This window comes from Saccostrea cucullata, unplaced genomic scaffold (genome assembly GCF_032062105.1).
Source record: "Saccostrea cucullata isolate Sc308-1 unplaced genomic scaffold, CSIRO_AGI_Scuc_v1 ctg14538, whole genome shotgun sequence".
Lineage (NCBI taxonomy): Eukaryota > Metazoa > Mollusca > Bivalvia > Ostreida > Ostreidae > Saccostrea > Saccostrea cuccullata.
The window spans coordinates 26,684-40,753 of NW_026938154.1; the positions used below are offsets into that span (position 1 = coordinate 26,684).

Consider the following 14,070-nt stretch of genomic DNA (forward strand, 5'->3'; position numbering starts at 1 on the left):
GGGTATAGGTCACATGGAGAAGGCATATTAACAACATGATATAGACAGCATAGTATTGATTATTACAGTATTCTTCTCAAACAATGAAAACTTAAAAACTTTATGATTAGAGGCAGTTAAAGTAAATTAAATATAGTTTGATGTTTAACGTCTCACTCAAGAATTTTTCACTCATTTGGAGACACCACTACTTGTACGCAGGGGTGATAAGGAAGCATACAAAATATTCTACCGTGACTAAATCAGTGCTACATTATGACGTCATAGTAAGCGAGATGACGTCAATTTTTAAAACTCAAGTTTTCGTAATATTGGTATTTAGAGATATTATTTAACTCTAGAAAATGAATAGAAACTTGTAAACATTAATACAAATAAAATGTTTTTATTTTGTTATGCTGTATCTGTCATTTTAATCAAAATCTACCACCGATGACGTCATATGCGTACATCAAGTATCTTAAGTATTGATCATGTCGTGTAAAGAGAATTTGGCAACGACGGCTTGTACAAAGACACGTGAAATGGAGTTTAAAAGCAAATATCATTAATACTATGTAAAATTCATATGGATTTCAGTTAATGAAACAGGTATGCTAATTTATTTTAATAGATGATATTCTCTTTCAACGACAGCCGGTTATATACGTATCCTGGTCGGACTTTCCTCTGTCATTTGTGACAAAAATAATGCAGCAGAACAACAATAAGCTGGGTATTTCAAAACACAAGATTTGTACAGATGGAAAGTGCTGCTAACTTGGAAAGTGTTAAGCATGATTTCGCGAAAAATCTCGGTTGATATATATGAAATTCAAAACATAGGGTAAGGTTTTGTGCGAATGTGTGGAATAATTATTTTACTGATAGGACAGTGGGATTCTAGCAGCACTTTTCAAGCAAAATAGAAGTTTTTCAACTATATTATTTACTCAAAGAAATTATTAAACTTCGGGGTATTGTTGTTCTATTAGCCTTTTTATTAAGGAAAATTTCGCTATAAATAGAAGTCACGTGATCCTGTGGCGGTGGTGCATGTTTTTGTTTTAGACACTCTTTTATCTGTATTCAATGGTTAATAAGAGTTTACGTTTATCAGCGGTTTTGTTAATTTATCAAACTAAATTTTCTTTAAAAAGTCTAAATTTTCCGAGAAACGACTTATATCCTTCCTTAACATACCCGCGTTCTTTATGTAAACAAAAACAAGGCATGAGCCTTGTTTACATTATGAAGAACTGTAAGTTCTGTATCTCGTTTGTTAATCAACAAATGATGTTCAAATTTTTGCTAATCATTAGATGAGGCCTTAGGTAGGAATAATAAATATTAAAATTGGTTCAAAAAATTCAGTCCTTATTTTGTGTCTACATGCCCATGTTATTACCCTCAATGTTTGTATGTACCGGTAATGTTTATTGCAAGACTTAGTTTTGTCACTACATTTTTTTAAACTGAGGTCATTAAAATCAGTATATCAGCTGGAGAATAGATGTTTATCATCAGGCAATTGTCTGTAAAACAAGTGAACAGTGTAGGTTTGATTTCTCGTAATTTCTAATTATATAAAATTACAATAATTGAACAGGTATTTTGCTTCAATATCTGGATTTCTATTAAAACAAACACTCAACTATTATAAACTTTCATTTATTGCGTTTCATGAATTATAAACATTATTTTTAAGATCTATTTATCCCGTACTTGGCTTTTAAAGGACAAGAATCTCTATGTGGAATTTAATTGATCCATTTCACAAACGAAACCCAAACTTTTTGAAAATTTAAATCCTCTTGTCCAGAAACAAGAGATTTTGTCACCTAAAAATATGGTAAGAACGTGACAGGGCTATTGTCACTGTCCCAAACATACTTTCCCTCCACATTCCGGTCTGTTGCCCCAATCCACACAGCGCAGTCAAAAACGTGAGGACAATCAGCTACAACATATATTTGATAGTTACAAAAAAATCGACACCAAATAATGGAATAAATCAAATTATAGTTAGTTTATGGGCACTTGAAACTTCTAGACACCTGTTTCCCACTAAAACACAGTTGTGTCCTTTTGGTGAGGTCAACCAAAAGGAAAAAGGGAAAGCAACCCACAACCACTTTATGTTACTAAACATTTGGTCAACAAATTCACCTTGCTAAAAATTATTTCGTTATATGGGTAGCCCCATCTTTTGGGAAAACATTACACAAGATGCACATAATTTTTCCATTCAAATGGCAAAAAACCTTTAATGAAAAAAAACCGTTAAGTCTACTGTGATGATTCTATGGGTTTTTTTCCAAAAGATGGCAGCAAAGTGATATAACTTTTGAAAAGTGTGGATTCACCTATACTGTCGAGCTTCATGCATTTTTTTCATATTTTTTTATAGATGCAATGAATGAAACTGCAGGTTTTTGTCTTTTTTATATCATGACTGCAAGCAGAACTTTCTAACAATTCTTTCGACATTAAAAGATATTTCATAGCTTTTCATAATCATCGCATTCTTTAGACATCTGAAACTAATAAAAAATTTCATATATATTTTGTGTTTTTATGTATTCAAAAGAAAGATCTTTGTGATAACAGTTTATATGTAATGATCGGGAATTGTAATCAGGTTTATAATTTTCTTGCAGTATTTTCGATTCTGTTTTCTATGCACTGACAAATGCATTGTACAAAAGAACATTATTCTATTGTATTTGTCTTTGGAGATGTAAACATTTATAAAGATACATCAAAAGTGACTACAAGTCTAGGTTTTCTCTATATCCAAAAAATTTTGTTCACGTCTAAACAGAAGTACAAGAAGTACACATTTTCATCGGAAAACCTTACTCGAGCTAATTCTTTCTTCTTTTAATGTTTATTCATTCATATGATTACTAGTTGCTCTTGAAATTTTAAATCTGAATATAACGTTTCCCAAACTTTTTTTCCTTTACAGCGAATACTTGTTTTACCTTTCTTGGGCAAAAATTTTTCCTGTATCCACGAGTTCTTTGACTCTGTTTTGATTTCAACCAGTTTTGAGTCGTATTTTTGACATTCACTCTGAAACATAAGCCAGTAACATAAATACATATCCTTAGATAGGGACATACTGACAAATTATTTTTTAACAAATCGTTTAATATGAAATAAATATGTTTTAAAATATTTAGGATATCAAATGACTTCAGTTGAACGCATTTGACATAATTTTTGTCAGACTCGTCCGAGATCATCATTTTTCGTATTCAGGTGTACAATGTTTTGGCGAGTTTTATCTTTTTTACAGTGATCTAGAAATTATTATGAACCTGATACTCTATTAGCTAGGAATAAGTGATCAAAAATTCGTTGCTAATCATGTACCCCTCAGAGGGTATGTATATATGTATCTTGTCAGGTGAATATATGTACATATATATGTATAACCCAATATTGGAGGATTAATATAGGTTATATAGCGGCTTGTGATAGAGAAAGTGAAAAAATAAATCATTAAGTGTACCTTGGCATTGTCCCAAGTCGTCTTTGCTTCTAAAGACATCTATGAGTAGCTGAGTGACCATCAAAAAATTGCTCCGCTTTTGCAGGCTATAAAAGAAAGAGCCATTAATCAAATCTCTCTCTTTTTTTTGTTCTAGCAAAAAAATTGATAAAGTCTCTTTGTTATTGTGTATTGAATATTGTGTGTAATCTTGGAAAAAAAAATCCAATAGAAATCATTAAATTTCATTCTTCGAAATATTATTTGTTGGTAACTTGTCCTTTACATGTATTTACAATATTTTAGTTCAAGTTATCACTTGAAGATTCACATTTTTTAACATCACACTGAACAGGAAAACATTAGTATTGATGTTTAAACAAATGTGATAAAAAGAATTTTCACACAAGATTGTTTAAGGATGTTTAAGGATTTTTCTCTTTTTATAAATCGTCATTTTGGTGTATAAATGTAACACACAACTTTTTGAGTAAAAAATTATCCAATTAGAAAATATGAGAAAAATGTTTATATATATGAAAAAGTAATATATTTAACAGGAAAAGTTCAAAGGTTTTTTAAAAATAAAGATATTTGAGAGCAAGCAAACACAATTAAATTTGCAAAATGTTGACTAAAAACGATACTGTTGATTTCCTTGTATAACCAACTAATTGTCGACAGCTTGGTTCATTTGAGAAATTCTTGAAAAGCTGAAGTTATCACGTTAAAATTGGTTACAAACGTTTGTTGTTAGATTTCCTTTTACGCCCTTATCTAGTAAAATGTTCAAATATAAAACAGATGTGTCTGACTTAGTGAATTTTTTCCCTAGTTCAAAAAATGATTTATATAATAGCTGGGAATGAAAATGAATATTTACATTTATTAATAATGTATGATTACGTTTGATTTGGCTTGTCCACATAAACAGGTTTCTTCTTTCGTGGGGTTGGTTTAGGCTTTGAGAAAACCATGGAGGATAAGGGTTCCGGCTGAATTTTAGTCCCCCTAGGCTTGTGCCATTGTTGAGGCAAACTTGTGCAGGGTAGCTCTGCAGGAACCTGATTCAGTCCTAGACGTTTATAATGCTGGAGAGTATATATCAATGCCGTTGTATGAGCACAGGTTCCGGAGAGTCTATTAGTAAACAATTTGTTTATCAATTTTATTTACTTACGGTATGAGATAAAGCGCAATATAAATTAGCCACAGAGTTAAGAAAAGAAAATACATAACTCACCCTGCCTGACAAGAGCAATGACTATCGTCAATGACGCCCACATCATAGTTGATCGTCATATTTATCTTGTGAGGATCCTCGCTCTTTTTCATCGACCGGTAACATTTTGCCGTAATTTCTACGCTTTTATCAGTGGAAGTATACAGTTTTACTGCATGGATATAACCATTAATGAAAAAATTATACCCTCTCTCCTTTGCACGGGATGTAACGACGACATTTTTAAAATAATCCAAAGATATACTCGGCGGAATTATTCGTAGGGCGTTTGTATCCGCCGCCATTTTTCCCTCTCTATGTCCGAGGCTGTTTCGTTGCTATGACGTATCTATGGTGGGCGGAGCTAACGCTGCGGCTGTGGAACTGTGTATATATGTAAGTTAATGTGTTTTAATTATTATTACATATTATTTAAAAGCTGTTTGCATTTTTAGTGTTATATATATTCTTTTTTATGTGGATTGTTATGTGTTATGAAACCATGTTTCTTAAGAATTAATTATTAGAAAATACAGATTCACAGAGCTGTTTTTGTCCCCCGGGGGACATTAAATTTTATTTGTCTGTCCTTTAGTCTGTCTAGCTGTCCGTCATTCACAAAAACTTTAACCTTGCCCATAACTTTGGATTAAGAGGAGCTATGGCTAGCATATTTCAAATGTGTATTCCTTGTGACAAGACCTTTCTTTGGGTACCACCAAGTTTGACCTTTTGACCTTGACTTTGGAGTTTGAACCACTTTAACATAAAAATTCCTAACTTTTACTTTGGCTATAACTTTTAAACAGTAAAGGCTAGGGCTTTCATATTGCACATATGTATTCTTTGTGGCCAGACTTTTCACTGGATAACAACAACTTTGACTTTTTTACCTTGGAGTGGCTCAGTGGTTACAGCGTCTGTTCTAAAGTCACGAAGAAAGGAGTCAATCCTTACAGCAAGACCTTTCACTGGATACCAACAACTTTGATCTTTTGACCTTGGAGTGGCTCAGTGGTTACAGCGTCTGTTCTAGAATCGCGAAGAAAGGAGTCAATCCTTATGTCACAGGTTCGAATCCCACTGTGTGACATTGAGACCGGTCCTTTGGATGAGACCGTATAAACCGAGGTCCCCTGTCGCAGTAGGTGCTGCCACAAAAAAGATCCCTCCCTACACAATGGCCCTGAGTGCCGAGTATAGGCCAAAATTTGCAGCTCTCCACCAGCAAGTGGTGGCGTCTTCATATGAGTGTAAAATTCTCGAGGTGGACATTAAACAACAAACAACCGATCAATCCAAATGACATATGATAAGCCATTGATATCTGACACAAAAAAATGACATCTCACCCACAAAGACACTGAAAGTGGGGGACCACAATTCTTTGCATTTTGCTTGTTTTATTTAAAGACATACAAACTTTAGTACCTGAATGCTTCCACATGAGTTTCATCTTTCCTAGCCCAGTGGTTCTTGAGAAGAAGATTTTTAAGACTTTCCGATATATTCCTTTGTAAAACTTTGATCGGCCATTGTGGCCCCACCCTACCCCTGGGGTCATGATTTGGACAAACTTTAATCTACACTACCTGAAGATGCTTCCACATGACTCTCATCTTTCCAGGCTAACTGTGGTCTTGAGAAGAAGATTTTTAAAGATTTTTCCTATATACTCCTATGTAAAACTTTGATCGGCCATTTTTGCCCAACCCTACCCCCAGGGGTCATGATTTGATCAAATTTGAATCTATACTACCTGAGGATGCTTCCACATGAGTTTCACATTTTCTGGCCTAGTGGTTTTTTAGGAGAAGATTTTTAAAAGATGACATTAATTTTTCACTAATTCAATATATCTCCCCTTGGAAGAGGGTGTTGCTCTTCATTTTAACAAACTTGAATCCCCTTCAGCGAAGGATGCTTTATGTCAAATTTGGTTAAAATTGGCAAGGTGGTTCTGGAGAATAAGTCGAAAATATTAAAGTTTATGACAACAACGACAGACAACGGACAAATTTTGATCAGAAAAGCTCACTTGAGCCAAAGGTGAGCTAATGATGTCAGAAATGATGCTATTTTTGCAATCCAACCAAAACAAGACAAAAACTGCTTGAAAATAAGTTGTTTTTTAAAATATATGCTAAAATGGCGGGAAAATGTGAACTTTTTGATGTCATATTTCTAAATTAATGGCATTTTGATCAAATTGAAAATTACGAATTAAGGTCACATGGATTGTGATGGAAAACTGTGCAAATTAAATTTTAAAAATTATAAAGTAAAATTATGATATTCATTTTAAAGGGCCATTTGACACACTTATCATATATTGCTCTTTGCTTCTGACGCTTATGAACAAGTTATAATATTGGTATTTCTATACCGAATCCATTTTATTAAACGATTTCATAAAGATTCATATTTCAGCACAAGACAACTGCATCTGCAGCACAGGCCTTTATAAAAAAGATAAAAGTATGGAACTCTTACACTGGGTACCAAATTTCACTAAGACAATATTTTTTAATCGAAAATTTTAATTTCTATTTAAATCTTCATTTCTAACAAAGCACATTCTGAATTCCATATACTTCTAGAGATATTCTTAAATCAATTTCAAATATGACCTACTTTTTTTTTACTCGAAATTAGCTTGGACCCCTGGCCATTTACATGTAAACAGATGGTGTTTGAAGTGCGGCGAAGAGTTGCATAGTATTTTTAACATTTTAAAGTTGAATTCTTACTCCAGATTATAAAGTTTAGTCCGTAATATTTCTTTCCCTAAAAATTAATTTGAAAACGTCTACATCAACAACTGCACCACCATGTTGATTATGAATGTAAAAGAAGCTATGGTTGAACAATTTTTTCCTGGAATGTATTATATACCTTTCGATTTTAAAACAATTACAGCTAAAATGTTGTTGGTCATTTATTAAGATTATATGATCAAATTAGAGAAAAGCCCGAATGCAAATGCGCATATATTCATCCAGTAATCCAGGAAAATTTCTCCAACCGTTCCCACTTAACAATTAATGTAGCTCGATCTTCAAAGACCCAAACTGATGTCAAGTAAAAAAATTAAAGTCAATTTTGGAATTGATTTCCGAATATCTCGAAAAGTATAAGGAATTACAGAATGAATATTGTAATGAAGATTTTTTATACACTAGACAAAACTGCTAACGCACCTTTTGTTAATTCTTATTTGTGAATTGAACATTTGTCGAATTGGTATTACTGTATATACTGTAAACCAACTTTTATTCGCGTGCGAGAAATATTCGCGAGTTTCGCAACCGACTTTAACTCGCGAATATAAATCGCCGCGAACCAATGATTTTGCTAAGTATTTGTAGGAAATGTTTTCTCTGTCGCGAAAATTAATCGTCGCGGATTGATTTCAAACGGACGAATCGCGAATAAAAGATGACGCGAATAATAGTTGGTTTACAGTAAAATGCCATTATTTCTAATACAGTGGGATTGACAAATATCTTGGTATCACGAGAAGACTTTTGAAGTAACCTCCTTGTCCGAAAACCAATTTCCAGGAAATTCTTGATCACTAAAGACGGTCTGTGAGGTTGCCACAATAGTAGTCCCCCAGTAATAAATCAAATAACAAACTTTCATTGACTCTCATATTGCCTAGTTGTAGTATCCATCCGGTGCCTTAGTGTCAATACTAAATCCACTCAACTTCTTATTGACATAGCTTTATGGAACAATTTTCAACTTATTGTATGCTGCTAAATTCAAGCCGTGGCTTTCTGTAGTAAACATTTTATGCTGGTTAATCTATTTGTAACAATTTATCATGAGTGGAATTCATAAGCTTTGTATTGTTTTCTTTTTTTTACAGATTTCTCCAAAGGAACCCCCTTCAGACGCCATACTGTCTGCTTTAGCACGCTCTTCTAACATCAAACACCGCATACGGTGTAACGTTTTATCTGAATTTTTAATTTTTACAAATGAAAAGAACACAACTACAAAGGAAAAAATTATTATAATTTTTTCTTTGAAAATGGAATAGACACTAATTTAATTGTTTCTATGAATTGGTCACACTTCAGTAAACATTGTAGTTATTCATAAGGTTTGACTTTAATATGCCTCATTTTTCATTAAAGTAATTAATAGATCTATATTAAATACATCGTAAGCAGGTTTTTAAAAGTCAAATATTGATTCCCTTAGGTGGTACGTTAGCAATCGTAAAGCATTGATTTAAAAGAATTTTATTGGCGAAAGTAGGTACCATATGAAAGAGTTCCATACATGTACCCTTATTTTTATTTTTTAACACCTTAATTTTTTTTTTCTTAGGCCTGTGATCTGCAGTAATTAACTTATTTCCCGGGATACCGATTCGGCATTTAGTGCTCGCATTTGCAAATACAAAATGAACACTAACAACCCTAATGTAGATTTTCCAAAGGGTTTGGAAAAGTTTTGGAATTCCATGGAATTCCATTCGTTTCCATACCAAAGTCGAAAAGTGTGTCTGGAAGTTTTTGGAATATTTTGGAATTTGAAAAAATAAATGGACTTAGACATTTTTTGCTTTGGAAAGTAGTGGAATTCTTTGGAAAAAATGATAAAATGAGAAACTTAGCCATTTTCTGCTCTGGAAAACTGTGGAAAATTACTTAGAATTTTTTTAACTGTCGCCCAATAGTACAATAACATCGGGATCGAAGTCGGGCTCGATGAACAATTAATTTAAACAACAAGCCGAAATTCAAAAATATCGAATGCCATGTTGATGTTGCACAGAAGGAAAGTTGGAAAGAGAGTGTCTAGAACAGGGGAATCTTGATTAGCTTTAGATGGAAGAAGATGAAGACATTTTAAGACCCGGTAGGTACAATATTGTGCAGTATTTTATGTGTCCTTGAATGAAGAACGCTTCTGCTACCTGTTCATTAGTCTGGGCACCACACAGTCACACATAAACTGCCTGACGGTGAAATCGTTAGTGCACTATTTCAATTTTGTAATAATTATTTAAAAACTCTAAACATCTCATTAAGCTCATGGATTTTAACCCGAATGCCCTCGTTTAGGATCGAACTTATGTAAAGAATTTACCTATACGTTCCTTTGTTCAAGTCAAGATAACATTTACAGAATATGATGTACAATGTAATTAATTATATATATTTTAAGGCATGTTCATGATCATTTTCAGCTCTTATTTTAATTATTTTATAGCTGTTGCTGCATAAAAATGTGCCTGAGATGATCCCCTCAGCGCTGGCGTTTGATAACTTGGTGGATGTAGATGCTTAGCCAGTCAGTCTCTAGGCTTGTGAATATGGTGAGAACGAGCTCAAATTATCGCTCAAACCAAGTTAACTAACTCTGATTTTATTAATCCATGTCTATTAGCATAATAATGTGTTCTACGGTGCGACCGTTGGGGGCGAGCGCAGTTATTTACTTTCAAAATCCTTTATACAGATTTTACTTGCACTGCCTATCCTCAGTTGAACAGAATTACAAGTCAATTCCCAGTTTCCCACTTCCCAGGCATTGGGATAGAGATTCTGAATTTTCGGAAGTTTCCTACAAAATCCGAAATACCTGAGCCGTTTAAGTGACGAAAGTATGACGTCAAATAAAAAGTCCTGTTGACTCTTCACCACAAAGGATTATTGGGAGTTTGGAATTCTTTCACGCTGTGAGATAAAAATTTCTTGGAACGACGTGAAGATTTCAACCAAATTTCCTCCGTTCATACACGTTATAGTATATTGAGCTCGCTACACGACGCTCGCTGCGCTCGCTATTAAAAAAATTATTGCAACTTTGCCAAGGAAACAAGATTTAAAGGTTTATATTCTTAACACGCTTAAATTCCTTATTCAAATAATTAATAACAATGCATTCTGACAGGTAATGTAAACATGAAAACTGCACAGACATGCCTAATTACTTTAGATAAAATAGCAATCATCTAATATGAAGTATACATGCATTTTACAGGAATCCGGGTGCCCACAAGGACAAGAGGTGTATGAAAAGAAAAACATAAAGGTAAGATTTCTGAATTTTTTTTCTAAATCAATAAAATCACATGAATTGAAATTATCTTTTTCAGTGTTAGTCAGGCAATGAGCTTGAGCTCAAACCTTTTTGTTTTAGCTTACCTGAACCATTTTAAGGCCTAAGTGAGTTTTTTGATCAGTGCCTAATGTTGTCTGTCATCTATAAACTTTTCACATTTATACATTCATCAGAATTAATCCTAATTTGAACAAAAAATTGCAAGATAGTGAATAAATTCATATTCCATAGTAAACTGATTTGCCAGATCAAAAAAAAATCAATTGTTTTGTATAGCTTTTGTTTATTTTTGTCATATATTTATATGGATATCAATAATGATGCATTTTAATGGTCATCTTTTTCTTTCAGAAATCGTGTAAGGATCGAAAGTTTGAAGTGTCTGTTGGAATGATCAACATCAAACTTTCTGAGCCTTCGTACTGAAAGTGAATCCGTTCGTGACACCAATTAACTGTCAACCTTCTAACATAACCATTTACTAATTTCATAGAATATCAGTGAGGAAGTGCATGATTCTCTAGAAAACACGTCAGAAGATTTGGATTTTCATTAATTGGGATCTTTGGCACGTACGTTGGGGGGAAATATCATCTGTTGATTTTATGGGATCATTGTATCAATATAGTTGTGTAGTACATATTTTTTTGCATGTAATACATGTGTTTGTCACTCTAGTCAATAACTTTGTACCAGTACATAAGCATGATAAGCCAATGGCAGTTCATTGTAAATGTATACTTTGTTGAGGTCTCAATGACTATTCCAATTCCATAGCCAATTTCATTTATTAAAACTTACTTCTTATTTTAGAAAATGCAGACTGGAGTTTACTAAATTCATGTATATCATAACATGATTATCATTAATTTAACCAAGGTGACTGATTCTCCAGTAATCATATTTTCTCTGTATATAAACTTTAATGTAAAATACTTTCCGTGAGAATATTTTATGAAAGTGTGCTTATATTGTACACCTGAGAGTTATATCATATGCAATATTTGTCTCAAAAAACATTGTAAAAGAAACAATTAATTTTTTATTTTGAAAATATAGGTTTGATCTATGAAACATTGTGATGTTATCGATTTTTTTTTGTAATTATTTGGCACTAATTATTTCAGTTTTCTTTGTACATGTATTTGGAATTTGGAATCCTGGAATTCCATGGATTTCCATGGAATTCCTTAGATTTACAAATATCCTGGAATTCCACGGATTTCCTCCGCTAATTTCCATTCTGGCATTGTTCCGCTCTTTTCCAGACTAGATTCAAAATTCCAAATCATTCCGAAAAAAGTTCCGTCCCAATACTCCGGAGAATTCTAAAGAATTCCGCGGAACAAAAATTCCATGGAATTCCATGGAATATGCTTTGGAATTCCATGGAAGTTGCGGAAAATCTACATTAGGGATTTCAGATTAACTAACAATGGTTACATATTGAATTTTGAACAAATAAATGCACAAACAATATACTGGCTCAACGTGTTTATATTTACAACACTTTTCTTTGATTCAATATGGCGATTGTTTACCATCTCAAATGAAAACTTACACTGTGCTGTGCACTTCACTGTACCAATAAAATGAAACTTCACACTTGCAATCAAATTATCATTGCCTCTACTTCTTTCTTTTGCTGTTCAAAATATCTAGGCCTTCTCTATATCTCCAACTTTGACAACGGATGAATTGCTAACTTCTTCTATACGTCTCTGCTGAAAACGAGTCCGAAAGTTGTGTTCTAACTTTAGTTTTAGTCTCGTTCAACCAGACGCTCGGCTGTCTCCGTAAACTCCGACAAGCAGAGAGTCTGGTAAAGAATCACGTAAGCGTTTGTAGCCGTCAGAGGGCGCTATCTTGTTTTCATTTTGAAGATCCTTCTTGAAAACAAATGTTAAGCGTCTTTTTTGTTCTGGGTTGTGACTTTATATTAATAAACTAATCTTTAATTTGGGACTCCAAACGAGAAATTACAATATCAATCGAAGGAATGTGTATTACGCAGGTAGGGCTACACTACTTTCACTTTTGCTTTCGTACAGAATATTTGCAAGACATGATAAAAACACACTTACCTATAACTGGTGGGCATTTCCGTAAATAATTCCTATCTAACATCTTTAACTTTTAGACACAAAATTTTAACATCTTTAAGTTATTTTTCTGCTGATTTATCATGTATTCATTTAAATCGTATAGGTGTGTTCTTTTCAGCCAATCAAAAACTTTACCAGAATTTCGGTAAACCTCGTTTTGGCGTTACAAACGATAATACGTATCTTTACCAGACCCTCTGGGTGGTCGGAGATTTACGGAGACAGCCGAGGGTCTGGTTGAACGAGTGAAGGCAGCGGTATTTCTAGTACTGCTGACTCCCAAGGCAGCGGTATAACTAGTACTCCAGATTCCCAATTGTTCCGGATTTTGTTTTTGTTGATATGGATATCTTTTTGATCGATGTACAGAAATTCTTTGAAAATTTCAGGAACTTTTTCTATAATGAAATAAATTTCTCAAGATGCATTTCTTAAAACTTTCAAGAAAATTACGTATACTGCAGTGAAAAATTTTAATAGGGGTTCATAATTACCCTTGTCCCCGGACTTACTTGTGCTGGGTGATTCATAGATCAATCTAGTCTTCGTTTTAACAGTATTTTTAAATTGTAAAGTGAATACGTTATCTCCTGAATCAATGTTACTCTTATAACTATATAATGAAATATTGCATTTTTTTCTATCTGATATAAACATCAGTAAACGTAAAGTGTTAGGTATATGGATTAATTAACTGATTAAATAATTTTTAAATAAATTAATATGTCTTTTGCGAACACAAAGCTTTTAAAATAAGAACGATGCTCTATACTATGATAATGATTAAAACAGAGATTTAGAGATATTAAGAATATTTACAAATTAAGGTATTCAATCCCCAATGGGAAAAAATTCAGTGAAATTAGAACATAAATGATATGTAAGCACTGAATACTCAGTTTATTTAGACATTTTTCCCATTTATTACTATTAGCATGTATAGTGGGATGTGTCCTAATTTATGACCTTGAGTTTTGGTGAGAGTTATCTCCCCTTATTTTAATTAATAAAAACAATCAATTAAAAAAATTTAGCTGGTAAAAAAATTGTTTTCAATTGCCATTCTATTTTTAATGTTTCAATGCATCTTTCCACCGCAGGATTTATTGATATTCAAATTATTTGAATTTTTATTTTGAAAAAACGTTTTTCCCCATAGACTTCAATGCAATTTTTGTTAA

At 33.0% G+C, this 14,070-nt stretch overlaps 1 protein-coding gene and 2 long non-coding RNA genes across 4 annotated transcripts; 1 reads left to right on the plus strand and 2 right to left on the minus strand.

Moving 5' to 3' along the window:
* Positions 1–1,877: 1,877 nt before the first annotated feature.
* On the minus strand, positions 1,878–3,525 carry LOC134249508 (uncharacterized). The gene is made up of 3 exons (XR_009988297.1): positions 3,500–3,525; positions 2,967–3,057; positions 1,878–1,939 (listed from the first exon to the last, which is right to left on the minus strand). It is a non-coding gene; the product is annotated as an uncharacterized LOC134249508 (long non-coding RNA).
* An 855-nt stretch (positions 3,526–4,380) lies between these two features.
* On the minus strand, positions 4,381–5,092 carry LOC134249509 (uncharacterized). The gene is made up of 2 exons (XM_062731853.1): positions 4,722–5,092; positions 4,381–4,618 (listed from the first exon to the last, which is right to left on the minus strand). Exons 1-2 carry the CDS (start codon positions 5,003–5,005, stop codon positions 4,381–4,383), a joined length of 522 nt encoding a protein of 173 aa, XP_062587837.1. The 5' UTR covers positions 5,006–5,092.
* A 4,042-nt stretch (positions 5,093–9,134) lies between these two features.
* LOC134249510 (uncharacterized) lies at positions 9,135–11,683 on the plus strand. Of its 2 annotated transcripts, XR_009988299.1 has the most exons (5): positions 9,135–9,575; positions 9,930–10,035; positions 10,704–10,754; positions 10,863–10,888; positions 11,136–11,683. It is a non-coding gene; the product is annotated as an uncharacterized LOC134249510 (long non-coding RNA). The 2 variants fall into 2 exon arrangements; XR_009988298.1 differs by lacking the exon at positions 10,863–10,888.
* Positions 11,684–14,070: the final 2,387 nt, after the last annotated feature.

Coding starts and splice junctions, on each gene's coding strand:
- LOC134249509 (XM_062731853.1), bottom strand. CDS start 5,005: ATGGCGGCGGATACAAACGCCCTACGAATAATTCCGCCGAGTATATCT. Junction 4,619..4,721: donor CATTGCTCTTGTCAGGCAGG/GTGAGTTATGTA, acceptor GTTTACTAATAG/ACTCTCCGGAACCTGTGCTC.